The sequence below is a fragment of the Macaca fascicularis genome, chromosome 14 (genome assembly GCF_037993035.2).
Source record: "Macaca fascicularis isolate 582-1 chromosome 14, T2T-MFA8v1.1".
Taxonomy (NCBI): domain Eukaryota; kingdom Metazoa; phylum Chordata; class Mammalia; order Primates; family Cercopithecidae; genus Macaca; species Macaca fascicularis.
Window position 1 is genome coordinate 17,459,766 of NC_088388.1, and position 23,327 is coordinate 17,483,092.

The 23,327-nt window shown below is 40.3% G+C and overlaps 1 protein-coding gene across 1 annotated transcript; it reads left to right on the forward strand.

Annotated features, from left to right (window-relative positions):
- Window positions 1–6,660: 6,660 nt before the first annotated feature.
- On the forward strand, window positions 6,661–7,631 carry LOC107127339 (olfactory receptor 4S1-like). The gene is given in 2 exon segments (XM_015435261.3): window positions 6,661–6,967; window positions 6,969–7,631. Coding segments are annotated over 2 exon segments (933 nt in total). The 5' UTR covers window positions 6,661–6,697.
- Window positions 7,632–23,327: the final 15,696 nt, after the last annotated feature.

The following is a 23,327-nucleotide window of genomic DNA, read 5'->3' on the forward strand; positions in this document are numbered from 1 at the left end:
TACTCATAGAAAATGTTAGAAAAAGTCCTGTCCATATGTTAAATAACATTTTTTAAAAATTTATCCAATGGGAAAAAAATCAAGTATTAGATAAAAGGAAAATAATTGCTATGGCAAAGTAGGGAAATAAGTGATAAATTCATCTTCCTGGAGATGGAGAAAAACATTTTTAAATATCCACAGTATTCTGTTCTTCTTAACAAGGTCTGCCCTCAGAAGAACCTATTGTTAGCCACACCCTAACTTGCTGGGGTTTTATTAGAGCCTAACCTGTTTGGAGTAAATGAAATACCCAATCATAGCCTTCTCTAAGGGCCTCTTATAAGGGTATTAATCCCATTTATAAGGGCTCCACCCTGATGGCCTAGTCTCTGCTCAGAGATTCCACCTCCTAATACCATTACATAGGGGGTTAGAATTTTAATACAAGAATTTCAGGGTGACACAAACATTCAGTCTATAGCACCTTCCAAAACATAAAGCTCCAGGTCAGACAGGTTCACTGGTAAATTCTACCAAACATTTAAGGAAGACATTATACCATTTCTCTAAATCTCTTTTAGAAACTGGAAGAGGAAAGAAGTCTTCCTAACTCATTCAATGAAGCCAGCCTTACCCTATTCCCAAGAACAAAGACATTACAACAAAAGAAAACTTCTAATATCTCTCATTAACATAGATGCAAAAATCCTCAACAAAATATTAGCAGATTAAATTCAACAATATATAAAGAGAATTGCACACCAGGATCAGCTGAGATTTAGTCCAGGTATTTTTTAATGTTGATTCCATCCTGCATATCTGGACTAAATCTCAGTAGATCCTGGTGTACAATTTAGTGTAGGTATGCAGGGTGGGATCAACATTCAGAAATCAATTAACATAATCCCTTGCACCAAATGTTAAAGGGAAATCAAATTACCATATTAATAGATGCAGAAAAAGCATCTGAAGAAAAAATCTAACACCTATTTTTTCTTTTATGATTCTAAAAAAAAAATCTGTAAACTAAGAATCTACAACTAGCATGACACTTAGTGGTGAGAAACTTGAAGCTTTCCTACTAAGATGAGGAAAAAGGCAAGAATGTCTTTCCTCATCATTTCTTGTCAACATTGTCCTGGAAATCCTAGCTAATGTAATAAGACAAGAAAAATAAATAAAAAGTATACTGACAGGAAGAAATAAAACTGTCAATGTCTGTAGATTACATGATCATATATGTAGAAAATTTTTTAAATCAACAAAAAAATACCGGAACTAATAATTAGAGCAGAGTGGCAGGATACAAGGTTAAGGCACAAAAGTCAATCACTTTTCTATATACCAGCGATGAACAAGTATAATCTAAAATTCAAAACACAATATAATTTACTTTAGCATTCTAAAAAAATGAAATACTTAGGTATAAATCTAACAAAATGTGTACAAGTGAGAAAAACTACAAAGCTCTAATTAACAAATCAAGGCCAGGCGCAGTTTTAATCCCAGCACTTTGGGAGGCTGAGGCAGGCAGATCACCTGAAGTCGGGAGTTTGAGACCAGCCTGACCAACATGGAGAAACCCCCTCTCCGCTAAGAAAAAATACAAAATTAGTCAGGTGTTGTAGCACATGCCTATAATCCCAGCTACTCGGGAGGCTGAGGCAGGAGAATCACTTGAACCCGGGAGGCACAGGTTGTGGTGAGCCAAGATCACACCATTGCACTCCAGCCTGGATGACAAGAGTGAAACTCCGTCTCAAAGAAAAAAAAGGAAAAAACAAATCAAAAAACTAAATAAATGAAAAAATATTTCATATTCATGGACAGGAAGACTCAATATTATCAAGATGTCTATTCTTCCCAACTTGATCTATATATTCATTTTAATGCCAGTGCAAGGTATTTTGTAAATATTGACAAACTAATTCTAAAACTTATATGGAAAGGCAAAAAACCAAGAATAGCTAATGTGATACTGAGGGAAAGAACAAAGTTGGAGAACTCATACTACCCAACTTCAAGACTTACTATAGAGGTATAGCAATCAAGATAATGTAGTATTGGTGAAGAAATAGACAAATAGATCATACAATAGACAAATGATGTCAGACACTTTGGCAATTTCTTATAAAACTAAATGTACTGTTATCATACAATCAGGCAGTTGGGATTTTTGATATTTACTCTAATAAGATGAAAATTTATGCCCACCCAAAAACTCACACATAAATGTTTCTTTTTTTTTTTTTTTTTTTTTTTTTTTTGAGACGGAGTCTCGCTCTGTCACCCGGGCTGGAGTGCAGTAGCCGGATCTCAGCTCACTGCAAGCTCTGCCTCGCGGGTTCACGCCATTCTCCTGCCTCAGCCTCCCGAGTAGCTGGGACTACAGGCGCCCGCCACCTCGCCCAGCTAGTTTTTTGTATTTTTTAGTAGAGACGGGGTTTCACCGTGTTAACCAGGATGGTCTCGATCTCCTGACCTCATGATCCGCCCGTCTCGGCCTCCCAAAGTGCTGGGATTACAGGCTTGAGCCACCGCGCCCGGCCACATAAATGTTTCTAGCAGCTTTATTCATAATTGCCAAAACTTGGAGGCCATGAAGATGTGCTTTAGTAGGTAAGTGGATAAATAAATGTGCATATCCAGACAATGAAATACTATTCAGTACTAAAAAGAAATGAACTACCAAGCCATGAAAACACATGGAGAAAACAAAATACATATCACTGAGTGAAAATGCCCATTTGAAAAGGTTACATATTGTATATTTCCAACTATATGCCATTCTGGAAAAGGCAAAACTATGGAGACAGTAAAAATATCAGTGGATATTAGGGTTTATGGAGGAAGGAGGGATGAATAAGTGGAGCACGGAGGCTTTTTATTTTTAAGTTCTGGGATACATGTGCAGAACGTACAGGTTTGTTACATAGGTATACATGTGCTATGGTGGTTTGCTGCACCCATCAACCCATCATCTAGGTTTTAAGCCCCATGTGCATTAGGTATTTGTCCTAATGCTGTCCCTTCCCTTGCCCCCCATGGACTGAAAGGCTCCAGTGTGTGATGTTCCCCTCCCTGTGTTGTGTTCCTGTTTTCTCATTGTTCAACTCTCACTTATGAGTGAGAACATGTGGCGTTTGGTTTTCTGTTCCTGTGTTACTCTGCTCAGAATGATGGCTTCCAGTTTCATCCATGTCCCTGAAAAGGACATGAACTCATGTTTTTTTATGGCTGCATAGTATCCCATGGTGTATATGTGCCACATTTTCTTTATCCAGTCTATCATTGATGGGCATTTGGGTTGGTTCCAAGTCTTGAGCACTGAGGATTTTTAGGTTAGTTACTCTATTCTTCATGATACTGTAACAGTGGATACACGTCATTATGTATTTTTCCAAGCTCATAGAACATACGGTACCAAGAGCAAATCCTAGTGTAAACTAAGAACTTTGAGTTATACAGGTGTATCAATATAGGTTTATTGTTGTAAAAGTGTACCACTGTGGTGTGTGGAATGTTGATAGTAGAGGATACTATGCATGTGTAGGTACAGAAGTTATATAGGAACTCTTTGTACTACCTGCTCAAATTCTGTGACACTAAAAAATAAAATTTAGTGTTTAAAACAACAACCACCTGACAAGCAATCAGGGAAAGGAAGCTCATACGTGCCTGAGGATAAGTGAGCCTACATTTGGAGCCAAAGTTCAGATAGAAAGATGAGACAATATGAAATGATTTTACCATTTTGGACATAGGTGACTACAGATTTTAAACAGGAATTTAAGTTGGAGACAGATTATCAGAGTTAGCCTTCTTACTTACAATGTTATAACTTTAAAAAGTTATTTTGAGTATCTATAAGTCTCATTGCTTCCCTAAAATGAAGAGAATATATAATTCATGAGGTTACGATGATAATATGATATAAGGTGTGTAAAGTGCTTACACAGTGCCTAATACACAATAGTGAACAATATATTTTTTGGTTTATTTAAAAAACAATGAGAGTACTATTTAGTTTCAACCCAGCTTTCCTTCTGAAATCAGAGATTGGGTATCTTCAGCATGGTAGGTCATAGACAAATGAAAAGGTATTTCATGTTCAAGGATAGAAAAAATCAATATTGCTAAAATGTCCATACCATCCAAAGTGATATACAGATTCAATGTAACCTGTACCATTGTAATCATGTAAAAATTCCAGTGACATTTTTTAAAGTTTAGACTTTTTTAAATAAATAAATAAAATTCAAATGGAACCACAGAAGACTTCAAGTAGCCAAAGCAATCTTGAGGGAAAAGAACTTGGAGGCATCACACTTCCTGATTAAAAATTATGTCACAAAGCACCTGGGTGTGGTGGCTCACACCTATAATCCCAGCACTTTGGAAGTCTGAGGCAGGTGCATCACTTGAGACCAAGAGTTTGAGACCAGCCTGGCTAATACGGTAAAACCTCTTCTCTACTAAAAAAGATACAAAAATTAGCCAGGTGTAGTGGCACACACCTGTAATCCTAACTACTTGGGAGGCTGAGACTCAAGAATCTCTTGAACCTGGGAGGTGCAGGCTGCAGTCAGCCATGATTACATCACTGCACTCCAGCCTGGGTGACAGAGCAAAACTCTGTTTCAAAGAAAATAAAATAAAATAAATAAAAAATAAAAATTATGTCACAAAGCTATTATCATCAAATCAGTATGGTTATAAAAACAGTATGGACATAAAAACAGACACATAGACCAAAGGAACGGAATAGAAAGTCAAGAAATAAGCCCATGCATATACGGTTTTCTTCTTCTTCTTCTTTTTTTTTTTTTTTTTTTCTGAGACAGAGTCTCGCTCTGTCACCCAGGCTGGAGTGCAGTGGCCGGATCTCAGCTCACTGCAAGCTCCGCCTCCTGGGTTTACACCATTCTCCTGCCTCAGCCATCTGAGTAGCTGGGACTACAGGCGCCCGCCACCTCACCCGGTAGTTTTTTGTATTTTTTAGTAGAGACGGGGTTTCACCGGGTTAGCCAGGATGGTCTCGACCTCCTCTGGAGGTTTCATCCCAGAGAGGCAGCGACCTGATGCCAGTCAGAGGTCTTCTGCATGAGGTGTCTGTCAACCCCTGTTGGGAGATCTCTCCAAGTCAGTAGGCATGGGGGTCAGGGACCCACTTGAGGAGACAGTCCGTCCCTTAGCACAACTGGTGCACTGTGCTGGGAGAATCCCCTTTGTCAGGATCTGCCATTCTCTTCCGAGCCAACAGGCAGGAAAGATGAAGTCGGCTGAACCTGCAACCACAGCCATCCCTCACCCAGGTGCTCTGTCCCAGGGAGATGAGAGTTTTGTCTGTAAGCACGACTGGAGCTCCTGTATTTCCTGTAGAGATGCCCTGTCCAGTGATGAGGAATCTAAAGAAGCAGTCTGGCCACAGCCACTTTGCTATATTGTGGTGAATTCGATCCAGTCCAAACCTCCCGGTCTCCTTAGCACTATCAGGGAGAAACTGCCTACTAAAGCCACAGTAATGGTGGCTGCCCCTCCCCCAACCAAACTTGATCATCCCAGGCCAACTCCAGACTGCTGTGCTGGCAGTAAGAATTTCAGACCGGTGGTCTTAGCTTGCTGGGCTCCATGGGAGGGGGACCTGCTGAGTGAGACTTCTTGGCTTCCTGGCTTCAGCCCCCTTTCCAGGGGAGTGGACGGTTGTCCTCTCTTACTGGAGTTCCTTGTGCCACTGTTTTTCACTCCTGTAGCTCAGTGCCTACCCAAACAGCTGCCCAGTTTTGTGCTTGAAATCCAGGGCCCTAGTGGTGTAGGTTCACAAGGGAATCTCCTGATCTCCGGATTGCAAAAATCTGGGGAAAAGCATAGTACCCTGGTTAGGTAACACAGTCCCTCACCACTACTCTTGACTGGGGGAGGGAGGTCCCCTGCCTCTGTCCACCTCCTGGGTGAAATGATGCCCCACTCTGCTTCTGCTCACTCTCAGTGGGTCGCACCCACTGCCTAACCAGTCCCAGTGAGATGAACTGCGTACCTCAGTTGGAAATGCAATCACCTGCCTTCTGTGATGGCCTTGATGGGAGCTGCAGACCAGAGCTGTTTCTATTTGGCCATCTTGGCCCCTCCCCTCATTTTAACATTTTGTATAGTTCTAGCTGAGTAGTGGCAAATTCTCTCAGCATTTGTTTGTCTGAAATAGACTATCTTTTCTACATTTATGAAGCTTAGGTTGCTGGATACAAAATCCTTGGCTGACAATTATTTTGTTTTATGAGGCTGAAGATAGGACCCCAATCCCTTCTGGCTTGCAAGGTTTCTACTGATTCTAATTGCCTCAGCCTTTCCTCTTTGTTCCTAACCATCTCCTGGCATCTCGAGTATGTAGATATCACTAGCTATCCTTTCTGTGTGGTTATTCTCCATGTTTTTGCTCCTCTGTATTGCTACAGATTCTTTAATGGGCCCTTGAGCCCTCTCAGAGCTATTTTGGTTTGTGGATAGCGCGCTCTCTCTGTCTCTCTCTCTCTTTCTCTCTCTCTCTCTCTCTATATATATATATAAAAATTTTATTTTTTTTGGTGATGGGGATGAAGGCTAGTATCTTTTTTACTCCATAATCTTGGTCGTATCTCATACAACTTTCTTATATCTCATAATCTATGTCTTTGCAGAGCCAGCCAGCCACTTTGTCGGTCATCGGGGCAGATAATCCATGGGTGCCAAGAACAACGTGACTGAGTTGGTTTTATTTGGCCTTTTTGAGAGCAGAGAGATGCAGCATGCATGCTTTGCGGTATTCTTCCTCTTTCATGTGCTCACTGTCCTGGGGAACCTTCTGGTTATCATCACCATCAATGCTAGCAAGACTCTGAAGTCTCCCATGTATTTCTTCCTGAGCCACTTGTCTTTTGCTGACGTATGTTATCCATCTGCTACCATACCCAAGATGATTGCTGACACTTTTGTGGAGCATAAGATGCTTCACATCCTTCAATGGCTGCATGACCCAGCTCTTTTCTGCCCACTTCTTTGGTGGCACTGAGATCTTCCTCCTTACAGCCATGGCTTATGACCGCTATGTGGCCATCTGTAGGCCCCTGCACTACACAGCCATCATGGATCGCCGGAAGTGTAGCCTGCTAGCGGGGGCCTCCTGGTTAGCTGGCTTCCTGCATTCCATCCTGCAGACCCTCCTCACGGTTCAGCTGCCGTTTTGTGGGCCCAATGAGATAGACAACTTCTTCTGTGGTGTTCATCCCCTGCTCAAGTTGGCCTGTGCAGACACCTACATGGTGGGTCTCATTGTGGTGGCCAACAGTGGTATGATTTCTTTAGTCTCCTTCTTTATCCTTCTCATTTCCTATGTTATCATCTTACCGAAGCTAAGAAACCAGTCATCTGAGGGCCGGCGTAAGGCTCTCTCCACGTGTGGCTCACACATAATCACTGTCCTTTTGGTTCTCATGCCCCCCATGTTCATGTACATTCGTCCCTCCACCACCCTGGCTGCTGACAAACTTATCATCCTCTTTAACATTGTGATGCCACCTTTGCTGAACCCTTTGATCTATACGCTAAGGAACAATGAGGTGAAAAATGCCATGAGGAAGCTGTTTAGCATCAAGAAGAACTTAGGGGAGAAGTGACACTCCAGAGAATCTCAATCCAGCCAGGAAATTGGGAGACTTTCCATCTTGTAGCATCTAACACAGCCTTTGTATTTCCAGTCTGATGTTTGCAATGGCAATTATCCTCCTAGCTCTTGTTGTTATAATAACCCCACATATTCTTTCAATCCTTTATTCATTAAATATTTATTGAATGTTTACAGTGAGTGAGAATACAAATGAAAGTAAGATATAATCTTTCCCTCAAGGAGAGTACAGTCCAGAAGGTTCTTAGTGTGACATTTAAGAGCTCATTCAAGAAACTTGTGAGGGCCTGTGAATGAGGGAGTGTCTGGGAAGTCCAGGTATCTCATTGATAAATGAATAAAATCACTACATAATTCATTTGTTTTGGCTAACACAGTGCTCAGTGAAATTCATTTTTCTTTTAAGAGTAAAGAGCCACTTTACTCTTATCCCTCCATACTCTCAGCAGGCTGATAAATAAGTAAATAAATAAATAAGTAAATAAATAATGTGGAGCGGTCGAGGGATTTACTGAAACTTACACTTTAACTCCAGAGCAGGGCGAGGACTGGAACACAGGTCCCTAAGTCAGCTTTCAGGGTTTTTCCCACCTCAGGACCTCTTGATAAAGTGTGACAAAATGGACACCAAGCAGGAAAGACCAGGAACTTTTGAAGGACCAAGGAATGGTGGTGATGATGACTTGGGATGATGAAGAGAAGAGCCAGGAAGAACAAAACAAATTGTCAGCACTTCTTTCAGGGGTGCTGATTCCTCTCTCCAGCCCAACAGCGGACTGCAGCCCTCTTTAACCGCTGTTGCTTTGCTCCATTTTGCCGCTAGAGGGAGCCAAGTTTGTACAGGATGCAATTAGAAGAGCTGGATTGGGTATCTCTTAAACATTAATGGGTCATTTAACCTCATTGGGCCTCAATTTCCGTATTTACAGAAGGAGACATTGACAATACCAGCTTCAGAAGGCTGTGAGAGGACCTATAAGACTTTGTAAAGACCTACATCAAAGTCTGTTGTTCAATGGTGGCTGCTAGCTGTTTTTAAATCTTCAATTCCCCTTTCTCTTCCTATTCACCGCTCTATCCCTGCCTTTCCCTCAAAGCGCTTGTAACCAAACTATCAGATTATTTCATTTACTCCAAAAGTGTTTATTGAACACTTAGCATTTGCTGGGTGATATTCCTGGGGCTAGAAATACAGCACAAAAGAAAGCAGGCAAAACTCCTTGTTCTCATGGAGTTTGTATTTTAATGTGTGATAAAAGCTGACCCTTACTGAATTCTTCCAATCTGCAGACACTGTTCTAAATGTTTTAATTGTATTAACTTCTTTAATCCTTTCAACAACTTAATGAATGAGGTATAATCACCAGGAATGTGATGAGGGTTGGGTGAGAGTGGTGGTAGTAAGGAGGACTCATTAGTACCATCTGATGCTGAACTAACACAAATGCAAATGTTGATCTTGATTATGAAAAAATAATAGCAATAAAATAGCATTTGATACCTTGAAAGCATAATATTCTCAGAATTTTTCATGCACCAGCTTAATCTGTGTTGAATAAATAATCCCCTTATAAAACTCCTTGGAGCAATGTGGGAACATGAATGGTTATTCAGGTTTAAAGATAAGCGGAGGTACAGACAGGCTAAACTATGTACATAGGCCACACACAAAGACTACTGATTGCTAGTTTAATGCTCTTTCACTACTGCTTTCATACAGTATTTTAAAGTAGAGTGATAGTAGTATGTATGTCTTACACATGTATGCAGGCATGCATGTATGTATATATATTTATGTAGATGAAGACAGGTATATATGGCACAATCTCAGCTCACTGCAACCTCCACCTCCCAGGCTCAAGTAATTCTCATGCCTCAGCCTCCCTAGTAGCTGGGACTACAGGCACGTGCCACCAACGTCCTGCTAATTTTTGTAGTTTTAGTAGAGACGGAGTTTCACCATGTTGGCCAGGCTGGTCCTGAACTCCTGACCTCAAGTGATCTGCCTGCCTCAGCCTCCCAAAATGCTGGTATTGCAGGGGTGAGTCACCATGCCTTGCCTCTACTCTTTTCTTTGAGGAAATTGAAGCACTTACATCATGGATTTGTCAGATCAGAGGTGACCGGAAAGCAATTCCTCAGGAATCCCACTCTTTGCCTAGACTTCTGTTTATAGAAGATTGACCAACTCAGGAGCCATTTTAGGGTGTGGAATCATAGGTATGCTTGATATGGCAGATGTTTCTTCCTGCTTCATGCTGGGGAGGGAAAAGGGAGAACTTGGGTTGGAGGAAGTAGATCATGTATTTCAGGGGAAAAAGTCATCTGAGTTTCAGCTACAAGTGAGAAGACTGGGTAAATACTATAGGAGGAGCTGCCTAAGGTATGAGAACTTGGCATTAAGAGAAGAGGCTGCTGTATGATACCGTGGAAATTACACTAGATGGAAAGTCAGGAAACAGGGTTCCAGTTGCAGGGCTATCCCCACCTCCATCCAAGTTCTCAGGGCTCCCATTTCCTGATGCATACAATTAAGGAGATTGTTTTGAATCTCTAAGGACCTTCAGCTCAGATATCCTATGATTCTATTTTGTTCAGGAATATAGATTACGTGAAATCTGGGTCAATCTTATTTTTTCCTCATTTTATTCACATATTTCCTTAGAATTATTTTTAGGTGATTTTATAAAAAGAAAATATTGCATATAGTTCCCATAGATTTATGGACTTGACACAACTATCACAAGAGGGAAAAACATCAAATTAAGAAGATTTAATTGTGTTTTTCACTACTCTTCCTCTCTAAGAGACAGCTCCATTTTAATGTTCCTACTACAGGTATTCTGAAAGTTACCAGTAGATGAAGCTCATTGACTGTTCATTCAGCCACTCTGTCAGTACATTTACCCTTCAGTACTGAGTTTTCCTGGAGGACTTTTTAGTTATAAACACAAACAAGATGTAATTGTTATTATAAATTTTACTTATTCTGCTGTGGTTGGAGAGAGAGCAGAGAAAGGATGTGGTGGTAGGTATGGTATTGGGGAAGGGACTCTGAACTCCTCCTCCTTGGAAGGTGAAAGTGTCCACAGTGAAGGCAGAAAAGGAAGGTAGGCTAGAGGTGAGAGGGTACCCCATGGCTGATTTCTTTCATAAAAGATTTAAAAATATTATTAGTTAAAAATATTTGATACAAATAATATGTGTATTATTTAATATATGTAATATGTAATAAATAATAAAATTATATATTAATATGTTATAAAACATAATTATTCATAATTATTTAATGATCATCTATGAACTTATCAATTTAAGAACATTCCTAATAACTTGTGTCATATGTGTCTTCTCTATTTTATTTCTTTGCCTTAACCAATATTCTCGTTTGGTTTACGACTTCCTTACTTTATGAAAATAGCTTTAACATATGTGTATATATACCTAACCCATATATTGCTTAATTTTTCTTATTTCTAATTTTATAAAAATGGTGTTATACATTTGTAGTCTTCTGATTTGCTATCTTAACATAATATTTCAAAAATATTTCAAAAACATAATATTTCATCCTTGTTGTTGCATGTCATTGTATTTCATCATTTTTACTATTGCACAAGATTTCATTGGGTGAATATGCCATAATTATTTTACTACTCTTTTTTAAATATACCTGGGCTGTTTCCATATTCAGCTGTATGAGGGCTGTTATGAGCATTCTTGTCTGTGTGGAAAAGTTTTCCTGGGGCATATACCCAGGGACTGAATTGCTATGTTGAAAGGTATGCAAATGTTCGACTTTTCCAAAAATATGCCAAATTGCTTTTGAAAGCAATTGTACCAATATTCACTCCCTACAGCAATGTATAGGAGATTCTGATGAGGTACATTCTTGTTCAACACATGGCACAGCCAAAACTTCGTAACATTTTTGCCAATCTTGATGGTACCCACTTCACTGTTGTTGCCTTGTTCTTTGTACCTTGTATATTTACTTATATGCATCTATTTTCTACTTTATCTATAGACAAAAGCATGGCATTATTTTACGGTATTCTGACACCTATGTTGAATCCACTCATCTATACCCTGAGAAATGAAGAGGTAAAAAATGCCATCAGAAAGCTCTTTACATGGTAAGAAATTGCAGGTGAATAATGAGTGGTAAAGCAGGAAATAAAAATAACTTTATTTTTGTAAGTGAAACAAACCAAGCCTTACTTTTTTCTATCATGTATAATTGTATTCCATCTTAAGCATTAGTTCATCTTCACTGACTTTGTTTTTTGGTACGGAGTCTCAAAAAAAAAATCACGCAGGCTGGAGTGCAGTGGCACGATCTCAGCTCACTGCAACCTCCACCTCCTGGCTTCAAGTGATTCTTGTGCTACAGCCTCCTGTGTAGCTGAGATTACAGGCACCTGTCACCATGTCCAGCTCATTTTTGTATTTTTAGTAGAGATGGAGTTTTTCCATGTTGGCCAGGCTGGTCTTGAACTCCTGGCTTCAAGTGCCCACCTCGGCCTTTCAAAGTGCTGGGATTACAGGCATGAGCCACCATGCCCAGCCTTCATTGACTTTTATTGTTTATTTAGTATTTTCACTTGAATTGTGTAATTTGATTATAAAACTACTATATGAAATATACATGGTATGAATGATTATTATTCCTATTTTAGAAATGAGGAAACTCTGTTTACTGATGTGGTTAGTCAATTAATCAACATTATCTAGTTTTGAATTGCCTAAACCAAAGTTTCAAATGAGTTATTTTTGATCCATCATCCAGATCTTTAAGTAGCAATCCATGTTGACATCATTTGAGTCTGTGTGATAATTAATTGAGTTGTAGAAACACGAGACAAAATGTTACTTAACACTTAGCCATATATAGCAGGCTCTTCCGTATCCAGGCCTGGCTTCTATTTCTTTTCGTTACTCTGTGTGACATCAGCAATCTCGCTGATACACTATAGCAGAGAGGTTAGGAGTTTGGCTCTGGAGGCAGAATAATCTGAGTTTGAATCTTATTTTCTTTAGTTAATTTTTAAAAAGTTCCAGGGTACATGTGCAGGATGTGCAGGTTTGTTACATAGGTAAACGTGTGCCATGGTGGTTTGCTGCACCTATCAACCCATCACCTAGGTATTAAGCCCAGTATGCATTAGCTCTTTTCTCTAATGCTCTCCCTCCCCACCCTCCCCCAACAGGCCCCAGTGAGTGTTGTTCCCCTCCCTGTGTCCACGTGTTCTCATCGTTCAGCTCCCACTTATAAGTGAGAACATGCGGTGTTTGGTTTTCTGTTCCTGAGTTAGTTTGCTGAAGATAATGGCTTCCAGCTCCATCCACGTTCCTGCAAAGGACATGATCTCGTTCCTTTTTATGGCTGCATAGTATTGAATCTTATTTTCTATGCTTGCTAGTGGTATGACCTTGAGTAAAGTGATGAGATTTCTAGAAACCTCTGATGCCTGTCTATAAAATAAAAGTAAAGATATTTTAGATTCCACGTATAAGTGAGGTCATGCAGTATTTGTCTATCTGTGTCTCACTTATTTCACTTAGCATAATGTCTTCCAGGTCCATATACCTCGCCGCAAATGACAGAATTTCTTTCTTTTTCAAGGCATCACCTATATACCTCAATAAAGCTGGGGAAATAAAAAGTAATGATAATACACGTCTCAAAGTGTTATTGTGACAATTAGATTAGATAATCTCTCTAAAGTTCTTAATGCAGTTTCTGGCACGTGGTGAACTCCTAACATGCTTATTTGAAATCACCATGTCCACCTCAACCCTTTCCTAACCTTCTATAAAGAAATTGCTTTCTTTTGTTTTTCTATCTCTTTTAGGCTTGAAATACATGCTGCCTTTAGAGTAATTTTTGTTGTTGTTGAGTAATACAACATGGCATTTCTTTTTATTTTACCTAAGCCTTCTCATTTCAAATTCTGGAATCTAAAATGTAGGTCCACTTGCATTCCATCTTTTCCCTGGTTTTACAAACTCCACCATATCCCTTCCAAAGCTTCACCTTTTAAGATTGTAGGCTCCCATAATTTATATTAAACTTACCCTCTGTTGGACAAATGGTCTGTAATTCCTCATGTTACAACATATTCACTTTTTACACTAAGAAAAAACAACCTACAAATTCACATGAAAAGAAATTTCTCTGTTATAGGAAGAAATATTCAAAATTAATCTGCGAGACGCCATCATCCTAAGTGAACTAGCGCAGGAACAGAAAACCAAAACCACACTTTCTCACTTATAAATGGGAGCTAAACACTGAATACACAGGGCCACAACGGAGGGAACAACAGACACCAAGAACTACTAGAGGGTAGAGGGCGGAAGGAGGGTGAGGATTGAAAAGCCACCTATTAGGTACTATGCCATGCTTATTACCTGGGTGATGAAATAATCTGTACACCAAACCCCGACAATACCTATTTAACAAACCTGCACATGTACCCCTGAATCTAAACTAAAAGTTAAAAAAGTCGCAAAAAGCACAAAATTCATCTCCAAGAAATTAGTTTCCACAACATTTGGGAGATTATCAGGAAATATTTCTTGTTTCATCCCCATAACTCTGTGTCTAATAAAAAATGATAATTGCACAATTTTTGGCAAAAGAAATGTTGCCTTCTTTCACTTTGTCACATTTAGGGAAGCTAATTAATAATAGTTAGCTATCACTGAGACCTTGAATTCTGCACCCATTCATTTCTGCTATTAGATGATAAAAGTATTATTTAATTAACTAAGAAATATGAAATCACCACGTGGATCGCTAAAAAATAGCGTGTCTTTTGGCCAGCTTGCTACTATTTTATCTCAAAAGACTTTTTAGAAAAGTACACTTATTTTAGTTATAATTTAAAGTACCCTGATTTTCGGTACAGTTAAAATATCAAATAGCAAAAAGACTAATACTAGTGCACCCCTATTTTTATTGTCCAAATTATGATGAATGACATCCCCATTAACTTATAAATATTGCTTACCTTTGAAAAGTTTCAACTTGCTAGATTAAACACATGGGTAAATATTCTGAGTAGTTTTCTAGTAATTAAATATTATTACTAATCTTGTTTACCAAGATAGTTGTATCTTCATTTTAGAGACCATGTAAAATGTCTTTCCTTCATAATCCATATTTGTTTTAGCAAATTTAGAAAATAGGAAAATAAAGATGGTCAACATACATCTTCCAACACACTTGTAGAAATCGACTTTTTAGCCCATTACCTAGAGATAATCACTATCAGCATTTTGGTAGATATTCTTCTAGTCCTCATCACCTTTTCTTCTCTTTTCCTCCCATTCTTTCTCCTCCTCCTCCCTTTTCTTCTCTATTTCCCTCTCCCTCTCTTTTATTAAAAAAAAGAAGGCCAAAGAGTTTCAAGAAGACAATTTCAATGTAAATATAAGACATTTAAGACAACTAACTTGTTTGTTTATATTAAGTGGAAGCAGAACAGAATTTGGCAAAGCATGAAGGGTTTGGGTTGGACAGGCTTAGACCAGAATTCTCTCTAACCCAAATTTTAGCTACTTAACCTTGAACACTATAATTAACCTTTCTGTCTCTTGGTTTCTTAATTTATGAAATGGGAATATCAAGGTTATCATGTTCATTGAGCGGCAGTGAGAATTATTAACAAATAACAGAAAGAATACAAAGTGCTTTGCACATAATAAACACTCAAGTAAATTAAAAATAGCCATCATAATTATAAATACAATATCATTGTTTTGTTGGTACTGACAGTTTACTGTGAGTAGGGTCACAATTATGTTCAAATAATGAAATAGTTTAGACAGAGGTAAATTCCGTGCTTTGAGGCTTAAACAGGTAAGCACAGAAATAACTTAAGGTCACAAATTGCTGCCTTCATGGTGTAGGTCAAAGGACACAAAACTTCAGTTAGATGGGAGGAATAAGTTCAAGACATCTATTGTACAGCATGGTGACTATAGTAGATAACGATATCCTGTATTCTTAAAAAATGCTAAGAGGGTAGATTTTCAGTGTTTTCACCACAAAAAGGATAACTGTGAGGTAATGCATATGTTAATTTGCTTGATTTAACCATTCTGATGCAGGCAAACCCCAAAATTAGGGCTTTGACCAGCTGTGCTTCATAGCTGAGGTTGTGACTGGTGCTTGGAACACAAGCCCTGCTGATCGACTTCATTTTCCCCTCAGAGATTATACACTCTTCCTTAATTTTAAAGAGTTGCAGGAGGGTGGAAGGCCTTGAGCATGCAGTTCACCTAACTCTGAATTGTTACCATAAGAACAACAGGTGTGGTTTATTACTGCACATACTTTTCCTTGTCATGCTACTTATCTGTGTGATTGTGAAACAACAGCTTTAAATCTTCTCGCGGTTCACAAGTGTAGGTGGTGTTCTTCTGTCACACCTGCAGGGACTCATGAGAAAATAAGTTTAATCCTACACAGGTGTACCCAACTAGTGACTCCCTGAAGTTTCACAGCAGCACGGGGGTATTTAACAACACCTGATAGGGGCTTTTTATTTTGGTCGTAATAGATCCTTGGGGAAGCCTCCCTTCTTTCCAGGTTTTCAGTAAGACTAAGTCCCGGATTCAAGAGGGGACTTATTCTTTTCCTTTGTGGGAAAGGGAAATGCTTTATTTCCATATTCTTGAAAGGCCTTTCGAAACTGGCCTAAGTTGATCATATGAGTGAGCGTTCTAGGTGTCTCCTCATCAAACAGGAAATCTGAAGTTAAAAAGGGCCTTCCATAGGTTATTTCAAATGGACTAAGTTTTAGGGTTCCTCTTGGAGCCCTCCTTATGCACAAGAGGGCTATGGATTGGAGAAAAACTCAGGCCTCTCAGGTGTCCCAACAGAGTTTTGCTAATGTCCTTTTAAAAGCATGGTTGGCTCTTTCTACCTTACCAGAGGATTGAAACCTCCAGGAGGAACGACGACGACAGGTAATGCCCAATGCCCAAGATGGAGGAAACCTGCGGGGTCACCTTCCCTATGAAGGAGGGTCCATTAGCACTTTGCAAGAAGCTTTTTGGTAATTCAAACCTTGGGATGAAATTCTTTAAGTAAGAATTTGGACCCTTCCAATACTTTTTCTGTCCTTGCGGGAAAAGTTTTATCCACCTGGTGAAAATGGCTGTAAGTACTAGCGAGTATTGTAGTACTCTGTAAGGCAGTCTGAGTGAAGTCTATTTGCCAGTCTTCCCCAGGATTCCTTGATGTTATAAAGGTTTGAGTAGGTGGCTTCCTGGGTTATTATGGGCACAGAGTTCACAGGCCCTGGTGACCCCTTTTTCAGTCAGGAACAGTCCCTTCTCCAAGAATATTTGGGAAACCGATTTGAAGAGAGAATTCCATCCCAAATGTGAGGAGTTAGGGAAATGCTTAATTATTTTCCATTGCTCAGCCTTGGGGAGAAAGTTTACTGCTTTCTAGCAACTACCATGAGGGACTCTTTTTGTAAGCCTTTCTTTCTGTTCGTTTCATTTCCTCAGGTGCATAGTATGATTCTGCTGACATGGGTGGAGTATAGGCATTAGTGCAGTGGCCAGTGGCACTGATCTTCTTGTAGCAGTGGCCTTGCCTGCTCTGTCTGCCAGAGCATTTCCTCTAATAATAGACATGTCTCCCTTTTTGTGTCCCCTGCAATGAATAGCTGCTATTTCTTTTGGGAGCTGGACAGTATCTAAAAGTTCTAAGAGCTCTGTGATGTTTCATGGGGAACCCCTTAGATGTTAGTCCTCTTTCTTTCTACAAGGCAGCATGAGCATGGAGCATCAGGAACCCATATTTAGAGTGAGTAAATAATATTGACTCTTTTCCCAGTTGGAGGGTCCTTATTAGAGCAATTAATTCCACTTTTTGAGCAGAAGTCTGGGGCGGTAAAGCTTTGGCCTTAATAACTTCTTCTTGGTTAACTATAGCATTACCTGCCTTCTTTACTACTCCTTTACGAATAAAGCTACTCCTGTCTGTAGACCACAAAACATCAAAGCTATCAGGGGCTCATCTTTAAGGTCAGACCTGCTAGAGTAGGTCTGTTTCATGGTTTTCACATACGAGTGGATGAATTGGGGATCTGTTTCTTGGGATGTGGAGTCTGGGAACAGGGTAGCAAGGTTTAAAACTTAACATACTTTAAAGGTAACATCTGGGGATGTCAAGCAGAAGGGCCTGATATTTAAGTAACTGGCCTCCTATTAGCCATTGATGTCCTTTTGCCTCTAGAACCTTCCGTACTTGATGGGGAGGTCATAACATCTAAATGGTGCTCCAAGGTAAACTTACTGACTGTTTCTGCCAATAGAGTGATGGTGGCCATAGCTTGCAAGAATCATGGCCATCCAGCTACCACCTGTTCCAGCTGTTTAGAGCAGCCACTCATCTAGGATTATTCCCGAGCCTTGGAGTTAGAACACCCAAAGTTGTCCCTTGTTTTTCAGCCATATAGAGGGTGAAAGGTTTTTCTAAGTTTGAGAGTCCCAAAGCAGGGGCTGTTCCCATCTTTTCTTTCAAGGTTAGAAATGCCTGTTGGCAGGTTCCATCCCAGATCAAAGGCTCATGATCATTCCCTTTTAGACCTTCATAGAGTGGTTTTGCTATGAGCCCCAACTCAGGAATCCAAATCCAGCATAATCCAGTTATTCCCACAAAGGTTCTTAACTATTTCTTACTCTGAAGGGGCTGAAGTGCCAGGATGGTCTCTTTTTGTTTCTGGGCTAGGGTCCTTGTCCCAGGAGGGAACATGTATCCCAAGTGTTTAACATGTTGAACAGAAATCTAGGCCTTGTGTTTGGGGTGGGGGATACACAATACCCTTGTTTTCTCCCAAAATGAAGGACCTGAATTGTACTTTTATCAGAATATTCCCTAGTAGGGCTGGAAATTAATAGGTCATCTACATATTGTAAAATGGATCCATTCTTTAACTATAATTCCCTTAATTATTTTGTCAATGCATTCCCAAAGAGATGAGACTGTCCCTAAGACAGACAGTCCAGGTAAACTGAGATATAGCATGAAGGTTGGGATCAGTCCATTCAAAAGCAAAAATATACTGGGAGATCTGGGTGTAAAGGTATGTAAAAGAAAGCACATTTAAATCTAATACTGTGAACCAATTAGCATCTTCAGAGACTTGGGTCAATATTGTGTAAGGGTTAGGAACTATTGGGTAGACAGAGACTACTACCTCATTAACTGTCCTCGGGTCTTAAATCTGTATTCCCCATTTTCTTTCTTTACAGACAGGATGGGGGTGTTACATGGGGACTGCCAGGGTTGTAGTAGTCCATACTTTAGAAATTTTGCTATCAGGGGTTGTATGACCGATTGTGCTTCAGGTCTCATGGATATTGTTTCTTCCATGGGTAACCAATATTGGGCTTCAAGGTAACCTGGACTGAGGGTACATTAACAGCTCTACCAGCAACTTCTATTTCCCAGAGGGGTCTACTTGAAAAGTAACATGCAGTGGAAGCGAGGTCTTTTATTTATCTGTCTGTATTAAGTTATGCACTTAGAGCTCTTCGTGGGCCATTGCCTTATCATAAGGCTCCTCAAATTGAACTGTGGCCTGTAATTGGGAATGTAAGTCTCTTCCCAGTAAAGACATAGGGCACTCAGGTTTAAAACCTATGGTCCCGCACATTGTAACCAAGGCAGTGGGTGAATCTCCTAATTCTTGGACATTAATCTCTGTTATGGTATAAGAGCAGGAAGACACTGGCCCTGAGAAATGGGTCAGAACTCTTACCCAATAAGAACTCAGTCTTCTTACCTACCAAATCAGGAGTTAGCCAAGGCTCCTCTGTGGAGATGGCAAGATGTCCAGTGGAAACCATGGAGGACTTCGGGCCCATTCAATCCTCTGTTCTCTCAGCCTTTATGAGGGTGGGTGGCCGAGGCTTTCTCCAGAGCCTGAGGAAGTCCCTTTCCCAATGGCCCTCTTGCTTACAGAAAACACACTGGCTCAGGGGACAGCAAGTCAGGGACTCTCACCTGGACATTCCAGAGGCCGATTTCGTGACACTTTCTCAGAATGGGTAATCCTGAAGTGGCACGGAGTTTAAGACAGCCACTAACAATTGTGCTTTTTGGCTATTTCTTTGGATTTTCTTCACCTCCTCTGCCTTGCCCCTATTGTTGTCAACTCCAAAGGCCGTGTTTAAGAGTTGGCTCTTGGGTGTTTGAGGTCCCATTTCTGCCTTTTGTAGTATCCTCCTAAGTCAAGGGCAGATCCAGTAATAAAATGCACACCTACGAGAGCTTGCCCTTCCCAGGAGTCTGGTCTGCATTTGTGTCTTTCCTGAGTGCCTCAGCCATACTGTCCTGAAACAGAGCAGAATGTTCTTCTTTCCCCGAGTTACTTCTGTAACCTCGTCATAACTGGCTTAACCATACACTTTTCCATACCTTCTCTTAAATAAGTTACCATGTGATTTCTGCATTTGAAATCTTGGGAACCCCTCTGGCAATCCCACTGAGGTCCAGGTCTGGAACTGCATCTCCCTCCACGTGATAAATGGCATGGCTTTTGTTTCAAGCAGTTACTCCATCTGCGTATTCATGGGCAGTACCCAGAATCCTTTGTTTCTATCTTATGGTACAGCAGGTGGACAATAATATTTGCAAGTCTTGTCAAGTTAAGTCAAAGTATACGGTCAATTTAACAAACTCCTCTGTAAACTTCCCTGGATCCTCCAAAAATGGGCCAAATTTCTCCTTGCATAAAATCCAATCAGACACAAAAGGAGGCACATGTACACTGATTGTTCCCCTATATCTGTCAGCTACCTCTTGCAATGGACACAGGTTCAATTTTAGGGGCTGATATGGGGCCTCACTCCTGGTGGTACTGGTTGGGCTTATTTCCTCAAGCAGCAGGGGGTATAGGTTGGGCCTAACTGGCTAAGCGGGAGGGATGTCTGATGACCTTAGGTGAAATCCTGTACTGGAGAACTAGTGGACTCCCCTCAGAATCAGGGAACTGAGGAGGCTCCAGGGGGCATGTGGGCCTCCTAGGGAGAGCATCTAGGAGGGTATCATCTAGGAAGTGCAGTTTCTTGGTATCCGGAAGTAACATGAGCCAGACACATCCTGCAGCTCTCCCTTAAGTGAGGGTTCTGTTTAAGGGCTGTAAACACCTGTACATAAGGGGCCTCTGTCCATTTTCCTTCCTTTTCACAGAATAAGTCCAACTGTAAAATAGTATTATAATGTAAAGAACCATTTTTAGGCCAAATTTCTTGGTTTTCCAATTTGTATTGGACCCAAATGGTATTGCAGCAGGAAATGAATTTCTTTCTCTTGAAGCTGTCAATATGAATTTGCTCCAATTGCCTAAAAGGCACCCTAGTGGTGAGTTTTTTGGGATGCTCACCATCGTCCCTGTGTCTAATGAGGATCTCTACAGAAGTTTCTCTAAGTCTAGTGAGAGCCCGGTTATTTTCCCTTTTAAATTCTCACCTTTTTTTCTCAAGAAAGGTCAGTGGGGAAGTTGTCACCAGTTCCTGCAAAGAGGGTGTAAGTACAGTTAGCAGGGTGTGATGAAAGTGAATTATGAGATATGAGTGAGCAGTAGAGTGATGACTGCATCCACTGGCAAATGGAATACAAGAAAAGAGGTGTTGTAATAAGCAAAGTATAGAAGGAGAGGTGAAAATAGGGTGACAGCAAAAAAGAATGAGTTCATCTCCTTTGCATGAATGAAGCTGGAAACCATCATTCTCAGCAAACTAACACAGGAATGGACAACCAAACACCTCATGTTCTTACTCATAAGTGGGAGTTGAACAATAAGAACACATAGACACAGGTAGGGGAACATAACAAACCAGGGCCTGTTGGGGGTTGGGGGGAAAGGGGAGGGAGAACATTAGGAAAAATACCTAATGCATGTGGGGCTTTAAACCTAGATGATGGGTTGATGGATGCAGCAAACCAGCATGGCACATGTATACCTATGTAACAAACCTGCACGTTCTGCACATGTATCCCAGAACTTAAAGTAAAAAATACAAAATAAAAAATGATAGTTGAGAAAATATGGGATAGAAACCAGTAATTTGTGCCAATAAAATTCTTAGTTTTTTTAATCCCCACCCCCAAAAAATAGGGTGACAGGATTCTCATAGTCTGAATTCCACAAAAAAGGGAAGAAAGCATTTTGGTTGAGGAAAAAGAGGGACTAGAGGAGGCCGCTGAAAATGGTGATATGACAAAGACCAAGACTGCCTGTAGGGTGGGACTCTAACCTACAATCCAAGAGGGAATGTAAAAAAATCCAGAGTGCAATGAGGGACCTCTCAAAATAACAAAAGAAACAAAAAGGCCTGAATAGAAACAATCGTCTGAATAGGAGGGTGAACAAAGGGGACACTCTCCCATCCATGAAGGCCAAATGGTGCCAATTGGTCTTAATTTGGGGTTCAGGTAAATGTCTCCCTCAGATCCCTTCAGCTCGTTAGTCCCTTCACATTATTGGTCCCTTTGTAGTCACCAGGAAAGATGATGCAGATGAACCCCCCAACTGTGGCTTAGCCTGGGAAGTTTCTTGGCTTTGTGCCAGAAAGAATTCAGAACAAACAAAGTAAATTTATTAGAGCAACAAAGGACAAGAAAATGGCTTTTCCATAGACAGAGCAAGGTTTTCCATAGGCAGAGTAGTGCTCGTTGCTTGCTGGCTAGGTATATTTATAGCTACTCCTTAATTATGGTAAGTAGTGGGTGGTTATTCACGAATTTTCTGGAAAAGAGGTGGAGAGTTTCCAGAACCTAGGGTTCCTCCTATTTTAAACCATATAAAGTAACTTCTGGGCATTGCCATGGCATTTATAAACTGTCAGGGCACTGTTGGGAGTGTCTTTTAGCATGCCAATGCTTTATAGTTAGAGTATAATGAGCAACGAGAGTGACCAGAAGTCGCTTTCATTGCCATCTTGGTTTTAGCTGATTTCAGTCAGTTTCTTTACTGCATCCTGCTTTGACCAGCAGGGTTGTGACTGGTGCTCGGAAAGCAAGTCCTGCTGATCCACCTCAATTCCAGAAAGTACACATATTTTAAAACATCATGTTGTACATGATAAATATATGCAATTTTATCTGTCAGATAAAATGCTAAAAAAAGAAATTCACTGCTTCCAATACATATAAAACATAAAGTGAGTGCTTAGGTCAGGACTTTATTCACAGACAGTGCTTAATAAAAATTAGTTATAATCATTATCACAATTGGCATTATTCTTGTTTTTATATTATCTTATTTCTCATTCTGTTTTTCTTGGGAACTACAACTACATTTTAAAAAATTGTACTTTAAGTTCTGGGATACATGTGCAGAATGTGCAGGTCTGTTACATAGGTATACATGTGCCATGGTGGTTTGCTGCACTCATCAACCCGTCATCTACATTAGGTATTTCTCCTAATGCTATCCCTCCCCTAGCTCCCCGCCCCCCAACAGGCCCCAGTGTGTGATGTTCCTCTCCCTGTGTCCATGTGTTCTCATCATTCAACTCCCACTTATGGGTGAAAACATGCGGTGTTTGGTTTCCTGTTCCTGTGTTAGTTTGCTGAGAATGATGGTTTCCAGCTTCACCCATGTCCCTGCAAAGGACATGAACTCATCCTTTTTTTATGGCTGCATAGTATTCC